Source organism: Aspergillus uvarum (assembly GCF_003184745.1).
Source record: "Aspergillus uvarum CBS 121591 unplaced genomic scaffold BO82scaffold_6, whole genome shotgun sequence".
Taxonomy (NCBI): Eukaryota; Fungi; Ascomycota; class Eurotiomycetes; order Eurotiales; family Aspergillaceae; genus Aspergillus; species Aspergillus uvarum.
In genome coordinates, this window is record NW_020291303.1 from 645,334 (window position 1) to 662,017 (window position 16,684).

At 49.5% G+C, this 16,684-nt stretch overlaps 5 protein-coding genes and 3 non-coding genes across 8 annotated transcripts; 2 read left to right on the forward strand and 6 right to left on the reverse strand.

Moving 5' to 3' along the window:
• Positions 1-34: 34 nt before the first annotated feature.
• Positions 35-1,919, reverse strand: BO82DRAFT_165916 (TLC domain-containing protein). Its single transcript, XM_025630300.1, has 3 exons — positions 1,667-1,919; positions 855-1,589; positions 35-798 (listed from the first exon to the last, which is right to left on the reverse strand). Exons 1-3 carry the CDS (start codon positions 1,787-1,789, stop codon positions 331-333), a joined length of 1,326 nt encoding a protein of 441 aa, XP_025495912.1. The 5' UTR covers positions 1,790-1,919; the 3' UTR covers positions 35-330.
• A 1,212-nt stretch (positions 1,920-3,131) lies between these two features.
• BO82DRAFT_165963 (SDR family NAD(P)-dependent oxidoreductase) lies at positions 3,132-4,442 on the forward strand. Its single transcript, XM_025630301.1, has 3 exons — positions 3,132-3,791; positions 3,846-4,093; positions 4,158-4,442. Exons 1-3 carry the CDS (start codon positions 3,494-3,496, stop codon positions 4,398-4,400), a joined length of 789 nt encoding a protein of 262 aa, XP_025495913.1. The 5' UTR covers positions 3,132-3,493; the 3' UTR covers positions 4,401-4,442.
• Positions 4,436-6,054, reverse strand: BO82DRAFT_429211 (uncharacterized protein; the record flags this gene model as incomplete). The annotated part of the gene is made up of 4 exons (XM_025640511.1): positions 5,721-6,054; positions 5,387-5,661; positions 5,214-5,329; positions 4,436-5,147 (listed from the first exon to the last, which is right to left on the reverse strand). Exons 1-4 carry the CDS (start codon positions 6,034-6,036, stop codon positions 4,436-4,438), a joined length of 1,419 nt encoding a protein of 472 aa, XP_025495914.1. The 5' UTR covers positions 6,037-6,054.
• A 267-nt stretch (positions 6,055-6,321) lies between these two features.
• Positions 6,322-7,307, reverse strand: BO82DRAFT_380788 (SGNH/GDSL hydrolase family protein). Its single transcript, XM_025637788.1, has 4 exons — positions 7,012-7,307; positions 6,883-6,928; positions 6,634-6,822; positions 6,322-6,583 (listed from the first exon to the last, which is right to left on the reverse strand). Exons 1-4 carry the CDS (start codon positions 7,223-7,225, stop codon positions 6,430-6,432), a joined length of 603 nt encoding a protein of 200 aa, XP_025495915.1. The 5' UTR covers positions 7,226-7,307; the 3' UTR covers positions 6,322-6,429.
• A 905-nt stretch (positions 7,308-8,212) lies between these two features.
• Positions 8,213-10,179, forward strand: BO82DRAFT_351038 (uncharacterized protein). The gene is made up of 6 exons (XM_025634310.1): positions 8,213-8,366; positions 8,433-8,529; positions 8,584-8,626; positions 8,685-9,095; positions 9,162-9,698; positions 9,763-10,179. Exons 1-6 carry the CDS (start codon positions 8,236-8,238, stop codon positions 9,996-9,998), a joined length of 1,455 nt encoding a protein of 484 aa, XP_025495916.1. The 5' UTR covers positions 8,213-8,235; the 3' UTR covers positions 9,999-10,179.
• A 2,927-nt stretch (positions 10,180-13,106) lies between these two features.
• On the reverse strand, positions 13,107-13,179 carry BO82DRAFT_t58. The gene has a single exon. It is a non-coding gene; the product is annotated as a tRNA-Trp (tRNA).
• A 542-nt stretch (positions 13,180-13,721) lies between these two features.
• On the reverse strand, positions 13,722-13,794 carry BO82DRAFT_t57. The gene has a single exon. It is a non-coding gene; the product is annotated as a tRNA-Trp (tRNA).
• A 1,160-nt stretch (positions 13,795-14,954) lies between these two features.
• BO82DRAFT_t56 lies at positions 14,955-15,027 on the reverse strand. The gene has a single exon. It is a non-coding gene; the product is annotated as a tRNA-Trp (tRNA).
• Between the last annotated feature and the right edge of the window lie 1,657 nt (positions 15,028-16,684).

Here is a 16,684-nt window from a genome sequence, read left to right on the forward strand (position 1 = left end):
CAGGTACGCCCGCCCAGAATGACCGACACCACAAAACACTGTGCATGCAAAGCCAGCCGTTACCCTCATACACCCACTTGCACTTGATGGCCATGCAGAGGGGGAAACACATGGAGAAAATACAACTGTCGGGTTTGTTCACGAAAAGAAATTGAAAAATGAAAAGGGGATTCGAACATGGAAGCCATAAAATGTTCTTGGGGAAGTTAAACGTTATAGACAAGCCTCACCCAAGGATGGGCTACAACGATCCCAGGATGGACCGCTCGAATGCGCACTTTCGCCACAGCTCGATAGTAGGAGACCGACCGGTCTGCAATTCGCAGTTGACTAGTGCTTGTTGTAAACCGGCTGACCGTTTACAAGAACTTGGGGGGTCTTGTTCTCTTTGCTGCGGGCACTCAGGGTCGGCTCCTCGATACCTGTTGCGATGGTGGCATGGCTGCTTGCATCGGGAATAGGAATCTCCTCCTCTGTATCCTCATCATCGCTTCTCTCGTCCTTTCTGATGTCGCTGATGATGTAGTTCTTCAGGATACGCAGAATCAGGAAAAGCCAGAACAAATTGACAGCTTGCAGACTGGCCAGCAAGGCGAAGGTGATGTATTGACTGATCCAGCACTTGTACTGCTGAGTCTCCCAGTTAAGTTCGAAGGGTCCAACAGTGCGAAATTCAGTCAGAACAGCCCAGAGGATCTTCAGGTTCAGGTAGTGGCGAAGATAGATCCACATGCCAACGAACATACCGAAGTACGGCGCGGTGATCCAGTGGTCGAGGTAGTTGAGTGTCTTGGAGGTCTGTAACATAACCATGTTATTATCAAATTGAGCCAGGTAGAGGTTGGAGTACATACGGCAAGGAAGAAGTCAGAGATGTCGTGCGTAATATACACGGCGATACCCATGTAAGTGAAATGGAACCTGTAGCTCAGTCCAATCAGGGCCAAGGTGATGATGTGGTGTGCCACCAGCTCCTTGAAGTCCTTGCGGGGCTTCTCCAATTGAAGCATCAAGACAATCGCCTGTTGCGCCCAGTAGCTCGCCTCGAGCAGGTAGTAGGCCTTGAACAGCGCCTCATGCTCTCGATGAGGGAAGCCCTCAAACATGGCTGTAGTGTTGAAATACCAGATGTCGGATCTGTACATGACGTACAGACCAAAGGGACCGAAGATTCCGAAGTAAATCGCTGTATATACCTGCTCCATGAACCGAGCGGTTTTGCCTTTCCCGCGAATGCCACAGTATACCGCAAAGGGTCGGATCCAGCGCTGCATCATGAATTCACGAGTGAAAGACAGGACCACCGTGTAGAAGGAGACGAAAGCAATATCCTTGGGGCCCTTGCCGTACATAATCGGACCGCCGGGGTACTTCGGGGGTTGCGGGTAGGACAGGAAGATGGCGCTGTGCAGCGGATTCGATGTTGTCGGGTTGATCGCATACAGGGACAGAAGAACAATGAGGATCAGCAACGGCAGAAGCCAGGTGTGCTTCAAGCAAACATCCTTGAAGCGGCGCAAAGAGGACTTCTTGCGGCGTTTCGCGGGCGGCTTCGTCGACTTGTCATCGGAGGCACTGGACTGCAGCACCTAATGGTGAAGTGAGCGGAGTGGAAGGGGAGACAAAAGCTAGTGAGAGCCAGCGATGAGGCCTGTTGCGATCATACCTTGTCCCAGCTCGGGGCTTCAGCATCAATTGGGCTGACTTCATTCATGGTCGACATGGCCGGTGCGCCAGTGTCACCGCGGATGTCCGCACCCAGATTACTCGACCTCCGTCCTCGAACCATGCTGAACAGAGTGGCGGGATGTGCCTGATAGTATCTCGCCTGCTTGTATGTTGGATAAAGGACCGGTGATGCCTCCCTCTTCGTATCCAACGGCCCTCTTCAAGCCACCGAAAGCAGAAAGGCGGCCGGGGAAAAAGTACCGAGCGGAGCGGAATGTGAAGCGCCGGGAATTGACAGAGCGCGCGGGAAGGGGGATGATCGACCAACAGAGCGTACTGAAGGAGAGCGACCCAGAGGGCAACAGTAAAAGACAAAAAGGGCTATAAGAAGAAGAGAAAGGAGAAAAAAAAAAAGGGAAAAGAAGCCGCAGACGCAAGTGCGAATTGAGGAAGTCGAACCGTGAGGAAGCAGGAGGTTGAAGAAGAAGAAGAAGGGAAGAAGAAGAGACGGCAAGACGGAGAAAGTGTAGTGCTAACCTAAGTTAACTTAATGTTGAGTTGTGTAGACGACGGATGGTCCAAGCATCCTTCCGCTCCGGCCTCGCAATGTCTTCCTTTTACGGGGCCCGTCTTTCTCAGGTTGTTTCCAGAGGGTTTCTTTCTTTTTTTTTCTCTTTCTCTCTCTTTTTTTCTTTTTTTTCCTTTTCCAACCAAAAAGTTAAAGTTGGATCGGTTCTCGGGCAGTTCAATTTCCCCGACTCCTCCACACGATCGTTACTTTGTCAGACCATTGTCAGGCTAACCCCTGATTGTCGTGGTCTTCTTCCGTCACTACTCCGTATGCAATATGCAGTACTGCACATCAGTGTATAAAGATATGATCCACGTTCAAGGTTGGTTGTGCGCGCGTGCCATTGGGTCGACTCTGATTTTTAGTCTTCTTGGCAGCGATACTGACAGAATCATTAATCTTTCATTGGTTGCGAGGCCTCACCGCCCCGAGTTCTATGTGTGGGTAGTTCAAGTAGTACTCCTTCACCAGATACGATTACGACAGCCCACCTAAAGAAGCTAAAAAACGATTCAAAATTTAATATTCGAAGCAACATTTTGATAAACCGGAAAAATACAAGCCAGTTGGTGAACGTTTTACTGAGTATATGGCATATTGAGTCGTAGGCATGTACGTAGTTTACAAGTTGTCGAAAATGTTGGGTACGAAAGTCTTTGAGGAGGCCATTGAATCCACAGTCCTGATGATTAGTATAGTAGCTCACCTCGTCCTCGCCTAAATGGTCGCTCGTGGTCAGCAACACCATCGCAGATTAGCGAACAACCAGTGCAAATGAAAAGGCGGTGGCAGAAAAGGGCACGAAGTCTAGCCAGCACCTAGCCCATCATAATCATTCATCGATTACATGGACAACGACCTAACCGGCGGCAAGTCGCAAGAGCTTGCAAGACTTCGAAAATCCCTTCTTCGCTACAAACTATTCCGCCACTTTCGATACAGGTAGTCCGGAGATAGCTGATAGCGTAGTCTCGGCTGCAAACCAGTCGCATCATCGCATGGCCACGAGCAGTGGAGAAATGCCTAACTCATTCCAGCTAGGTCAATATGCACGGCTGGGATACCGTTTTCCCAAATAGGCAATCAAGTATAGGCACATGCTTCACACCTTGTAGTCCACAGCATCCTTCGAAAGCAGAAAATGGCTCACTAGAGCTCGAATCGGTTGATTGTCGAGGTCATGGAAGGACATAAAAGGCGCTTCACTTCTCTCGAATCTCCATCTTTCAAATCATAACCAATCCTCACCTCGCAATGATAGCCCAGCCCGAATCCTCTCTTAGCCTCAAAGGCAAAGTGGCCCTGATTACTGGATCAGGCAAAGCGAGAGGCATCGGTGCCGGTATCGCCACGACTCTTGCACAGCATGGTGCATCTGTTGTCATCAACTACGTCTCGGCGTCAACAGCTTCCTCCGCCGCAGCAGTGGCTGAGGGTATAGCCGCTGCAGGCGGAAAGGTACTTGTCGTCCAGGCAGACATCTCTCGCCCTGAGGAGGCACAGAGGCTTGTGGCTGAGACGGTCATCGCGTTTGAGAAGATCGATATACTAGGTGAGTTCTGTCCTAGCGCTTACCGAGATCCAGTGGCTTACTTGAGGCTTGCAGTCAACAATGCAGGAACGGGGTTTCCTGGTCCCGCACTGAGTGCGACCCCAGAATCTATGGCAACCACCTTCGGCGTAAACGTCTTTGGGCCTCTCTATCTGGTTCAAGCTGCCGTGGCACACATGCCTCCGCGCAGCCGTGTCATTAACATCGGCTCCGTGGCGTCAAAGTTAGGAGTTTCAGGGTCGCCGATTTATCTCGCCTCCAAGGCGGCGACGGATGCATTGACACTTGCTATGGCTGGTGAGGTGAGATGAGACAGCATCTCTAATCCTGTACCAAAATGTAGAAGAGCGTGCTGATTATTCTTAGCTGGGCCGCGGTCATGGCGGCATAACGATCAACACGGTCTCACCTGGTCCCGTGGATACGGACGGTGTGCCACCTCATGTGGCAGAGAAGATTCACAAGACTATGGTACCCATGACCCGGGTGGAAGAGAGGGTAGGCACTGTTGAGGATGTCGCGGACGCGGTGCTGTTGTTGTGCTCCGAGAGAAGTCGGTGGATATCGGGGCAAGTAATCTCAGTCAGCGGCGGAATAGTGGGTGGTTGAGGATGGTTTAAAATCAGCTTGTCTGTGTACTCAATCTAGGTACATGTTGACTTAGATAAATGCGAAATGAACTGGTCGGTCTGAATGTGCAACGCGTCAACCCAGAGGATGCTCTTAACTAATTTCAAAGCGTCATTGACATCGATGCCTAGAGAACTGATTGCGGACCTGATTTCCGCTATATGCAAATCATTTCTTTCCGCGTCCGCGATTAGTGAGACGGTCACCAGCGCCCAAAGGTATAGCCTAAGACATAGAGCATCATACTTATTCACGGGTAGGAAAGCAACAAGAGCTGTGAATTTGCGCTGCAGGTATGGCCATTCGCTTGAAGTGAACCGAAAAACGTCTCTCTTCAAAGCTGCAAGGAACAGCAGGAGAGCCAAACGTATGGCTTCTCTAAGGAATTGAGTTCCTTGCGGGCTGGAATCAAGATCCATTGGCCTCGTCATGGACAGAAGGAAATGTGTTGCTGGTCCGAACAGTTTAATTATGGTGAGACTGTCTTCGCGCTGCCAGGATGGCTCAGAGTCACATTCTTCAACGGCGATCGCGACGGATGTCACGTAGTAGAAGGCAATCACCACATCACAGAACGCCCCGTCCCTCATAGACAAATCGTCGAGCAGGCCTCTTAGCGAGGGCGCTATAACATCGGGGGGAGCCGCATCCAAGTATGCTGCAAGCCCAGATGGCTTTGGCATTCGAGGACGAGTATCCTCTGCCACACTCCCAACAACATCAAGCCTAGTCATGCAACCGTCAGCTAATGCTCAACCTCCTTGAATGTCGGAATGACACCGTGAAACATACCAAAAGGCGAATAAAGCCACATTAGGACTGAGATCATGATAGCCTCCTCTACATCGAATGATACGCTCAAGGCCGGTGAAATGAGTGTTCCATCGATCGCCCATTCCAACATAAAGCTTCAGCACTAGTCAGTCCTCCAATACAGTCGTTCCAGAAGAATAAGCCTGCCTTACATCATGACAGATCAATCCCAGAATAGCGGTAATCACACCTTCGCTGAGACTTTCCTTGACGCTTCCCAGCCGGGCCCTTACTTGCCGCACACATCTTCCGTAGTACGCTAAGCACTCGGAGCTTGTCTCATATCTGAACTCCTGCGCGCGGACTCGTTGGTCACAGAACATAGCCGCGTTCGCCAGGGCCACGAAGATGGCGCTGGGATCTGTCAGCGCCATGGAGAACCAGACGGAGCGAAACGGTCGGAAAACGTAGTCCTTGTCACTTGTCACTACGGTTGGTAAGCTTGGCACTCAGATGATAAGGTGGATTGATCTGCGGGGATTGTACTGAAGTGCATCAGCTGCAGTCCTCGGTCGTCGAGATCAACGGGGTAGTAAGCGGTATTGCATGGGTCAATAGAAGCTGGAATGCTCGTGTTTGTCAATGATGGAAGAGAATCGACGGCCGTTGTGCTTGGATTGACGGGCTGTCTCACGGACAAGGCCCAAGTTCGTGGCTTTCGCTGTGTCCGACGCGATCTCCCAATGTCCCGCATGACCGTACGTCGGATGGTGCGTTGGGTGGAGGCGGTCTTGATTTCATCGGGTCGCGATATGTTCACGAAGACGAGTTCGTCTTGTTGAGTGTGTGGTTGCTTCATCATGCAGGAAGTGTTTGTAAGTGTGGGGGAGGAAGGCAGGAAGCAATCGCAGAGGTTTGAGATTGGGTTCAATGCCGCCGACGTAGAAAGATCCCACTAAGCCGGGCGGAGGATAACGCATCCTACTAATGACTCCATCGTCAGCTGTTTGGATCCACTCCCTAATCTACAGAGGTGGCGGCACTTTCTACTTAGTGATGTGGTAGAAGTTACTCTAGAATAGGAACACTCTCATAAAGCCTCCGTTTATGTAGCGTGTCGTCTAAGACGACATGATCAGGTATCTCTGCTCCCAAGGTTATTTTCAATCTCTCTATCTCATTCAGGACACACATGACTCTGCATACCAAGGATCTGACTATGAATCTCCTAGATACCCTGGTCTGCCTCTGGTCTCTAGCTGAGCAATTGAATCAAATGATCTGCGATCAAATTCCCAACTAGATCATAACCATCTGGTTTCATATGAACCCCGTCATCCCAGATCTTCTCCTTGAAGTCCTGTGCAGCGCTATGATAGGGAACCTCTTTGTGGAGATCGAAGGCATAACTACTCGGTCATTTTCAATCGATCCTCACCTTGAGGAGGTAGAAACTCACAAGCTATCAGCGTCATAACTCAAGATTTGCGAGTTGAGCTCCGCCCGTGCATTATTCAACCTCTGATGCACCGCCCCACATTCAGGGACTGTCAGAGCAAGCACGTTGGCGCCGCTTTTTATAGCCGTGGTCCAGGCCTGAATCAACCCGGGAAAGATCTTTTCGGCGGGGTACATGTAGCCGAGGTCACTGCATATATCAACGATCAGTATTAAACCCAAAGTAAATCAGGAAGAGGAAATCCCCGACTTTGTCCCACCAAGCATAATCACCCAATCATAAGATGCTGCTGCGCCTGAATTGGTTGGATTTCTCGGTTAATTTCTCATCGATGTATGGCAGAGGTAGGTAGGAAATGTCGGACGCTTGGAGGCTTACATTTCTGCTCCAAGCGAGGCAGAAAGCGCCCCGGAGGGCTATTGACTAAGTCGCCCGGCAGCCCGTCGACATCAATCCGGATGGTGTGGGTTGGAAATGCAGCCTTGAGGCGTTCTTCCAGTTTCCATGCGTAAGGGTGGTATTCCAGGCCCCAGTTGTAGTATCCTGCTGTCAGGGAGTTGCCGAAACAGAGGATTGACAATGATTTGCTCATTATGCGGTGGGTTATGTGGAAGCTAGACGAATATTTGAGTGGAGAGTTTTCTTGTGGAAAGGTTATGGAGTAACCTTGAAACCTTGAAATTGGTAGGAAGACGAGACGAGGCTGCAGTGGATGGCTGAGGGCGGCTGCGCGGGGTAGTTTTGCTCTTCTTCTGCTGTTGCTGTGGTTGTTGTTGTTGTTGCTGTAAGCTGGCTGTGTCGGACCCCCTCCTTCTACCTTCCAGTGAAAAGAACCGTGACTGTTTGATGTCTCGGTCTAATTTCTGAGATAATCCTCCTTATCTTATTACATGAGATGAACTGCAAGGCGTCTCGACCTTCGCCTCTGCAGCACAGATGAGTTAGACAATGATGGATATTTTGATCTGTGATCAGCTGAAGAGAATAACTCCGGCTCTATCAACATGCACCTCGAGGCATTCCTGCAAGACATTATAAATGAGACTCTACCTGCCAGAGATTAGCGACTAGGATCGATCAACGAAAATCATCCATCCACTGCTTCAGGTCCTGCTTTTCTCCCTCATGAGTATCGCTTGTCCCGATGCTCCACCGACAGCTGAAGTCAGCAGTTATCGCTACCACAGAATACTTATCTGGCATGGTTGAATTCTTCACAGCGATCGCTCAGGCACCCAGTTAACATGGCACAGCCTAGTGAGATATCTTTCAGCTGGCTACAAATCTGCTGTGGAAGCTTGCTCTGGGATATTCCAGTCGGGACATGGTTGCGAATCATGGTTTGCCCGCTAGCCACGGCCCTTGTCGCTTGGGCATCTGAAACCGATCTAGTGCTCTGATTCACTGACTGTCAGCCCCGGATATACCAAGCAAACAAACTTTCGTGAGATGACCACTGAGCAGTGAATAACAGAGGATTAAGCTTATCAGCTGATCTTCCTTTCGTGTCGTTATATTTTAACACAGAATGTCTCCCTCCCTTCCTCCCTCCCTCCCTAATCTCCACCTACCAGCCCCAATCTGAGTGCCATCATGGCCACAATGTCACAGAACATTCCAGAGCGTTGCGCTGTTCTTGTGGTTGGTGGTGGACCAGGTGGCTCATACTGTGCTGCCGCTCTGGCTCGTGAGGGTATTGATACAGTGTTGCTGGAAGCAGACCGGTTCCCTCGGTAAATACCATTCTCACAGCTCCTTCTCAGCGATCTGTTCCATTGCAAGACTGAAGTCCTGTCCAGGTATCATATCGGGGAGAGCATGCTGCCATCAATGCGTCATCTGCTTCGTTTCATCGACTTGGATCAGACATTCGACCATTATGGCTTCATGAAGAAGGTAATTTACTCTGTCTCCTACTAGCGACCCCAAAAACTAATCAAGGGCGTATAGTCTGGGGCATCTTTCAAGTTGGATAAAGCCAAGCGAGCCGGGAGTATGATACTACAAAGTTTGAGTCTGTCCCGTTGCTAATACGTCTCTGTGGTGGATAGATACAGATTTCCTTGCCGCTGGGGGGCCCGACAACTACGCGTGGAATGTTGTCCGCTCTGAGGCCGACCATTTGATGTTTCAGCACGCAGCGGCATGTGGTGCGAAGACTTTCGACGGTGTCAAGGTCAAATCCATCCAGTTTGCCCCCGATGCGAACTCTCAGCTTGGCAGGCCTGTTTCCGCATCATATGTGAGCCAACTAGACGAGTCTCATGAAACCAGAGAAATTGCCTTCGATTATCTGGTCGACGCGAGTGGTCGAAAGGGCTTGCTTAGCACCAAGTACCTCCAGAACCGCCGCTACAACGAGAGTCTCAAGAACATCGCCCACTGGGGATACTGGAAAGGAGCTGAGCCTTATGCAAAGGATACCCCCCTGGAGAATCAACCTTTCTTCGAGGCATTGCACGGTAATCAGATTTTCATCCTCCATCCTTCTCCATCACGATACTAACCGTTCTTGCCTCAATCATTAGACGAAAGTGGCTGGGTTTGGCTTATTCCTCTGCACAATGGGACCGTCTCGGTGGGGATAGTGAGAAATCGCACGACCTGGACTGTGAAGAAGCGCGATTCTGGCTTGGGGCAGGAGGAGTTCTACCATCACACGCTGAACTTGGCACCGGAGATTCAGCGCCTGCTTTGTAAAGCAGAGCTCATCAGCCCTATCAAATCAGCATGCGATTACTCCTACAGCGCCTCTGCGTATGCAATTCCGCATGCTCGCATCGTTGGTGATGCAGGATGCTTCATCGACCCCTACTTTTCATCGGGCGTTCACCTGGCTCTGGTCGGTGGTCTTTCGGCTGCCACAACCATCTGTGCTGCTCTGCGCGGCGACTGCGACGAAGCGGTGGCTGCCTCCTGGCACTCCGACAAGATTTCTGACAGCTACATTCGGTTCATGCTTGTAGTTATGAGCGCATATCAGCAAATTCGCAGTCAATCCAAACCGGTCTTGAGTGATCTTCACGAGGACAATTTCGACCGCGCATTCAACATCATTAGACCCAGTAAGCCTGTTGCCTCTCTTCTTTCATGCCGTGCCTTTCAACGCGCTAACCAATGCATGTATAGTCATTCAGGGAACCGCCGATGTCAGTCCGGACAAGATAACCCAAGAAGAGCTAGATCAGACAATCAAGTTCTGCGCTGCTGCCCATGGAGCAGAGGATGAGATTCGTCATCATGTGAGAAAGCTCTTGCGCACTGAAGACACTCTGAATATGGACAGCTTCAGTACGGATGAAATAAATGGTTTTGTGCCGAATCTGAAGCAGGGGAACCTGGGCTTGATCAAGAGTGCTGCCTAGCTGTGATATTGGTTTTACTGTTGGGCGTGTCCTTTGTTGTCATTCTTTGGTTCTTGGTCTCACCCTTAAACTTGGTTATTGACTCAAGTTGATGTACAGCACATGGAATTGCCCGAGCTGTCAAAGTATCAGATTTTTGTACCCTTTGTACCTATCTTCCAGGTTACTGCGTGTTTAAGGTGACACTATTTGCTTTATGACAGTGTAAGAAACTCATTAAGTAGTACTTGTAGGTCAATAACATTGTTTGTGAGCTGTTTTCCTCCAAGCAATCATATCATGGTAGCATTTCGCATCTTGGGTCATGACTGTACTACCTGCTAACCTCAACCCCATGTACCAGCAATCCTGTTTCGATTCCAGACCATGATCGGATGATTATACACTAAAAGCAAGCCCTAGCACAATGTGCTACAGCTTGAACCTTCTCAATAACTTTCTTGCTCTGACAATATAAACACCGTGTGCTCAATGCACTCATTCGGCAACACAAAGGGACGAGCAAGGACTGAAAACAAGCATACCACACACAGAACATCAGAGCCCGCAATTGATGGGACTCATCCCCAGCTACCATGGCCAGATGGACAAGTCCTCATGTGCCCGTTATAGGTCCTTCATGCCACGGCCCCGGAGACGGTCTTTGTTGCTATTACCATTCGTGGAGGTGGCGCCGGGTCCTCCGGCCGGGGAGGCAGGGCATAATCTACCAAGCACAAATGCCGTCAATACTATGGTCATCGTAGACATTGCTTTCTCATGGGGACATATAGTACCGGGGTGGTTGAGCTTTTTCATGACACGAGAAAGTTCATATCCATCTTGCGGAGTATAGGCGATGTGGATGCTGGACATAGGTAAGCTGTTTTGTATGTCTGTTGGTTCTTTATGCATTATGTAGCATAACACAGAGAATTCAGAGCGGTGTAAGCTTCAATCTGAAGGCTCCTATTTCACACAGCCAAGATAAAAGCTGGGAAAGCGAGACATTGTTCACGTGGACACACCTTCAGAGAAGAGATACAAAACATACCGTCGATCGTCGCGTGCCCACAGCCGCAGCTCACAGTGCTGCCTAAGCCAAGCGCTCCCAGAAAGACACAGAACAAATACTGATGGGCAAACAATGAGGAGGAGGATGTCACCGTAGGTCAGAGCCAATTGGGCATAACAGGGAGGGGGTGAGGCAAGAACGAAAGATAGCTTTGAGATAGGCGTTGGGAATGAAAGATCACTTAATGTTGCAAACAGTACCGTAGGTTCCAGTCTTGATGGGAGAGTGAGGGTGATCGAAGGTGTCTTTGAGGATGAAGTGACCAAGGCAGATGCAACGGGCGAGCGAAGACGAATTAAACAGCATGCGACTGCTTCGGTTGGGACTATGGATTAGCCCACCGCAGACATTGTAAATAGAAGGAGAAACTAGTCCCCGGTGAGTTACCCAAGAGACTGAAATGCGAGAAATATAGTGGGCTCTTAGGTTCGTGAGACGAGGAAGGGCGTGAGGTAGAGCCAGATGCCATTATTTGAAGGGGCAACCTTCAAGGACCGAACCTTATATTAAACAAGACAAACGAGTCATTGATCTCTGTATACGACTATTCGATGCCGTAACCTTCGTACTCGTCGAAGCTGGATATCGCCCAATGGTTGTCGTTTGCACGTCCGGAGACTTCCAGTCCTTCGATAAGTATTGAGACGCGGTGGCCGTGTTCGAAAATTGGAGCATATAGATTTCATATATATGATGGACTTGCTTGGATAGGGTTGGAACACAGAGTGTCCATAGGAAATCTATAAGGCAATGCAGCAGAGTCAGATACCTGATAGTGCTGAAGTAAAGATCCACTTAACTTCTAGAACTCTCGCCCAGCAGGAGGATTCCGCCTCAATGACTTCGACTACAAGACTGGTTGTTCCAACTTTTCTTGCTACCTCCTCAATTGGCTCGCACAAGCCTCTGCCTTATTTCGATCTCCCCTATCAGGCCACAAACCCACTTCTCCCGGTTTGCTGCATACTTCCACCACGGCACCGGCTCCAGTCGGCGCAGGCATCGAAACTCAAGCGGCAAGTTCTACCAAGCCTTCGCCAATCTTCCATTCCCTCTCGCGCCGCAACTCTTCTCTCTGTGGTGCCTCACCCTCATCCTCATGATGGCCTGGACTTGGGGCCATAAAGACCTACTACTCGTCAGACACATCCGCGATGTTTTTCGTGTCATCGAGACCTTTAAAAACAATTCACTTGACTTCTGAAAGTGCATACGTTATCTATAACATCCTGACTCTGTTCTAGGAGGAAGAACCTGATCAAAAGCCCTCGCGAGATCCATTCGAGTCGTTTCTATGTTCTTGTCAACGCGGACACGAAAAAGCCGCGAAGAACTGCATACAATGCACTCCGGCCCTCACCTAGCTTAGTGGAACGGGTGGAGAGACTGTAGCTAGTGGAGATGTGAGGCCTCATATGACAACAGAAGAGGCGGGAAAGACCTATCTATGCCCTGGGGTAAATTGGCGGCGTATTCTTCTGCGAAAGCTCAACGCGCTTGTCCGACCCTAGCACCCGCCCTATTGGCGTTACTTCCACAATCAAATGATCAGAACTGGTGTTGATTGAATAACAGACGAGATTTTACGGGCAAAATACGTCGAATATTGTGTCGATACTGGAGCGTTTCCAGCAGGACCTCTACCCTACTTATGTAAGTATTGCTTTGGCTCACCGATCCAGCAAACTCCGAGCGATTCTTCGACTTCTAACCTTCATCAACCGTGAATCATTTCCGTCTGATGTGAATCTTCCCTCCCGAGGTTATGAAATGCGTCACAATACCTACGAGGAATGTTTTACCGATTGAAAGTTGTCCGGCTCGCTTGAGAGCTAGCGCAACATAGGTATTCAACCGGGGAGATGACGGGAAGAGCCTTGTGGTATCAATACAGCGGGCATGACATCCGATCATCTCTCGTCCCTGCCACCAAAAGAGGGTTTATTTCTGTTCATCAAGTGACATCCAATGCCTAGCCAGGATCTTATTCATGGGAGGACTCTGCATTACAGTGAACGAACAATAGGCGTTCGGGAGTCAAAACAAAAACGAAATGAGCCCAGCCCGGCTCGATCAGGCAACCTTACGATCTGGAGTCGTACGCGCTACCAATTGCGCCATAGGCCCATTTGTTGATATGAAGTCCAGGTTAATATCTATATGTTACCAGTCTATTAGTCTACCTCAAGAGCTTCCCGGGCTGTATCTAACAAATTACGAGAACGCGATGAAAATGACGGCATTGTGGTCAGTGAACTGGTACTGTGGCGGTTATCAAATAACTCGGCAGATCGCTCACTGGTAACAGCATTTCGCAGCATTGATACTACTCTTCGCAGCACTTGGAGGTGTCCCAGCAGGTATGGCATATCGGTGATACCCTGCGGATTATGCTTGAGGGCGTTGAAACTTGCTCGCCCCGGCCATTGCTGTGGCAATTTGGTGTCGGTTTATGAGGGACTGGAATCTTCGGCTATCGCACAATGTGCACGGGAATGCATGGATTGCTGGCTCACCTGGCCCGTGCTTTCGAGGTTGCCTGCATGACCGCACATCGAGATGAGATGGCATGGACCGTAGATGATTCCCGTGTGCAGGAGTACACGGCGATTGTCAAACGGTCTTTCCCCAGTGAGGAAGTTGAGCGAACAACGAGCAAAAAGAATGGATGAGCCCAGCCCGGCTCGATCAGGCAACCTTACGATCTGGAGTCGTACGCGCTACCAATTGCGCCATAGGCCCATTCTTGATGACTAAACATGCGGTTGATGCAAAATGCACACTGCAGGATGGGAAGGATATTTTGTCATGACTTGTTGCGGGCTAGGTTGGACAGTTCGAAGGTACAAGAAGACATCATTGCCCATGAAGTGTAGAATCTTTGTTCTAATGCCATTGGAGGTTGCGGGACTGCTCACGGTATCTTGGAATAGGGTGGTAGCTTAATAGCGCGCCTTGCTGGTCGGCTGTCCTGTAGTCTATGTTGACTACTAGCAGTCGGGCTGGGTGTCTGTTTTGTTCTGTATGCTTGGAGTCCGGGGTCCTGGGATGTCGTGGTATGGGTTTATCATCGACACTCTTGATTTCCATCTGGGCGGCAAGTTCTGGTTTTGGATATCAAGTATGTCAGCTTTACTCCACGGGAGTACGGATAAATATACCACAGTGCCTACAACGGTACAGCATCCACATATGGTTATGCAACATATAGCCCCTTCTCCCATGACCAGACCGTTATCGAAAAAGCCCCGTCAAGAGACAACCTGAAATTGGCAACTTCAGTATAGCTGAGTGTCGAGCCTGGTCGCGCTGCCGTCAGGTGGGCACCGTAGTAAATAACGAGTACCGCGACGAGCTAGAGAAAGTCAAGTCTCGCTTGAATAAAACATATATTCTAGATGAGCCAGAAGTAGCTATCCATCCACCTCTTGGATCTCAAGATAAATAGTACTTACCAATTAGTAGAATTGTAAAAAAAAAAAAAAGTCCTCAGAGCAGCAACTGATGTGGGATGAGGGACTGAGTCATTTGCGATACACGCAACCCCAATCCATGGAATGTCATGGATAGGTAAGTAGGTGCTAAGAAAAGACGAGCCGTGTAAACAACACACACATCCTGGCGCCACTGAATCGTACCGCCAAGCGGAATGGACGAGTGGACGAAGCTTGTGAGTGCTATGGGTGTTAACTTACTGGTTCTCGAAACTGTACCTGACAACAGAACACACTTCTTGACCGCTTATGACTCCGAACCTGACATTGCACAATCCTTACGCAAGACATGACCCTGTTCTCCGATCAGAGAGACTTTACATCTCGACACCCATAAAAAAGACCAAAAGAGAACCCGAGATTGAAGACGAAGCGAAAGAAAAAGCAAGAGAAGAAAGCAAAAAGAAATGAGCCCAGCCCGGCTCGATCAGGCAACCTTACGATCTGGAGTCGTACGCGCTACCAATTGCGCCATAGGCCCATATGGGTGAAATTGAATTGAATACTAATAATAATATTCCATTCAACTATTGCAGATTCAACTATACCATCATTCTCGTCAACAGCTCGACATCAAGATCCACCTCTATCCACCATCGAATCCAAGGCACATCGACTACACTCGTCCACCACCACTGTCATAGACACGACGAATTAATATCCTACATATTTCAAGCCGCCCTGGACCAGTCGACCACAAGCTATGACACAGGGAGGCATGTTCGTGCCCGACAGATGAAGCCCGCCAGTCCGAGCCTTCTGGAGCTGGTTCGCTCGCATCAACTCTTGGTCTCAACTTACGATTACCAATGGTGACTACCGAGTATCATCGCATTAATTACGTGAATACTGCTCTGAAATAGAGTGCACCTCTTGCTCTCGCAATGGTCACCAGTAACCACGCAGACTAACACGCTCGAAGAGGACGGACCCCTCTACCCCCCTTGAACACTAATGCCAGTGAACAATAGAACGCCTCATTATGGACAGAGTGATACCGTCTTCTAAGAATATTGTGCTGCAAGGGTTCTACTCCACGACAAGGTCTCCTAGGATGAAGCACCGACCCTGAAGCAGAACGCGTCCAACTCCAAGCATTCGACATCAGCTGCCGACGTCCACAATAAGGCTTCGACCTTTGGAGCTTGTTACAAATACTTGACTTCGTGAGTCAATATGTGGAGTATAGTGGAATGTCAATTTATGCTTGGAGCGAACGGACCAATCAAGGAACCTCACCTTCGTATTCGGCGGACCAGGGGCCGGAGAATTGCCATGCAATAACCAGTCTAGCAGAGCGTTCCAACGCAGCGCAACCCACAAGTCTACCACTGCAAGCACAGACATAAGTCAAATTTCACCCTTCTTGTGAAAGCTCACGAAGAACGCTACTTCTTCTGTCTCGGTCATTGCCACTATTCTCCATGAAATTGGAAAATCTTAGCACATCTGAATCAAATGGAGAATCCGATGCGGACCTGAGCCCACCTTGAGACTAATAGCTATAACTCGCTGCATTACTGCTATTGAGAGTATTGCATGTCAAATTGCGGCCTCTTCCAACCAGACATCCCCAAGACCAATTTCCTGATCGGGTAATACGAGGCTTCGCTGCAATCAAAAGTAAGACATCCGCTTTTCTGATTAACAATGATTGGCCATATCTACAAAATTGATTCAATGTGCTGTGGCCAACCCGTGGGGCCAGTCATAACCTCCGCTGGGTCATACGAGGGCATTGATGGAGCTTGGCTTATCTGATCTGATTAGATTTTTTGCTTTGATCGTCGCAGGCGAGGAGCGGCCAAGCAACTTGGCAACGAGGGGCCGAAAGAAAGAGTGTCCCAATGAAGTATGTGGGTACCAAGGACCCTATACATTGGACGTGAGAGCCAAGGGTCTCATGGCTCTAAGACAGTGCTCGGATCCTTTCTCTCGTGGACTTGGCCGTTGTCCAGCAAGGCTGTATAGGGCGACTCAGTCAGTCCGCTGAGACTTTGCTCGGCAACATCTGATAGTCTTGAAGTTTCCATGGGCACATGGTGCCAGTTATGATAGGCTCCAAGCAGCAAACCTCCTTGAGCAGACTGCCCTATAACTGTGGAGATCATCATCTGCTTTCTTATCTGATTCGACCA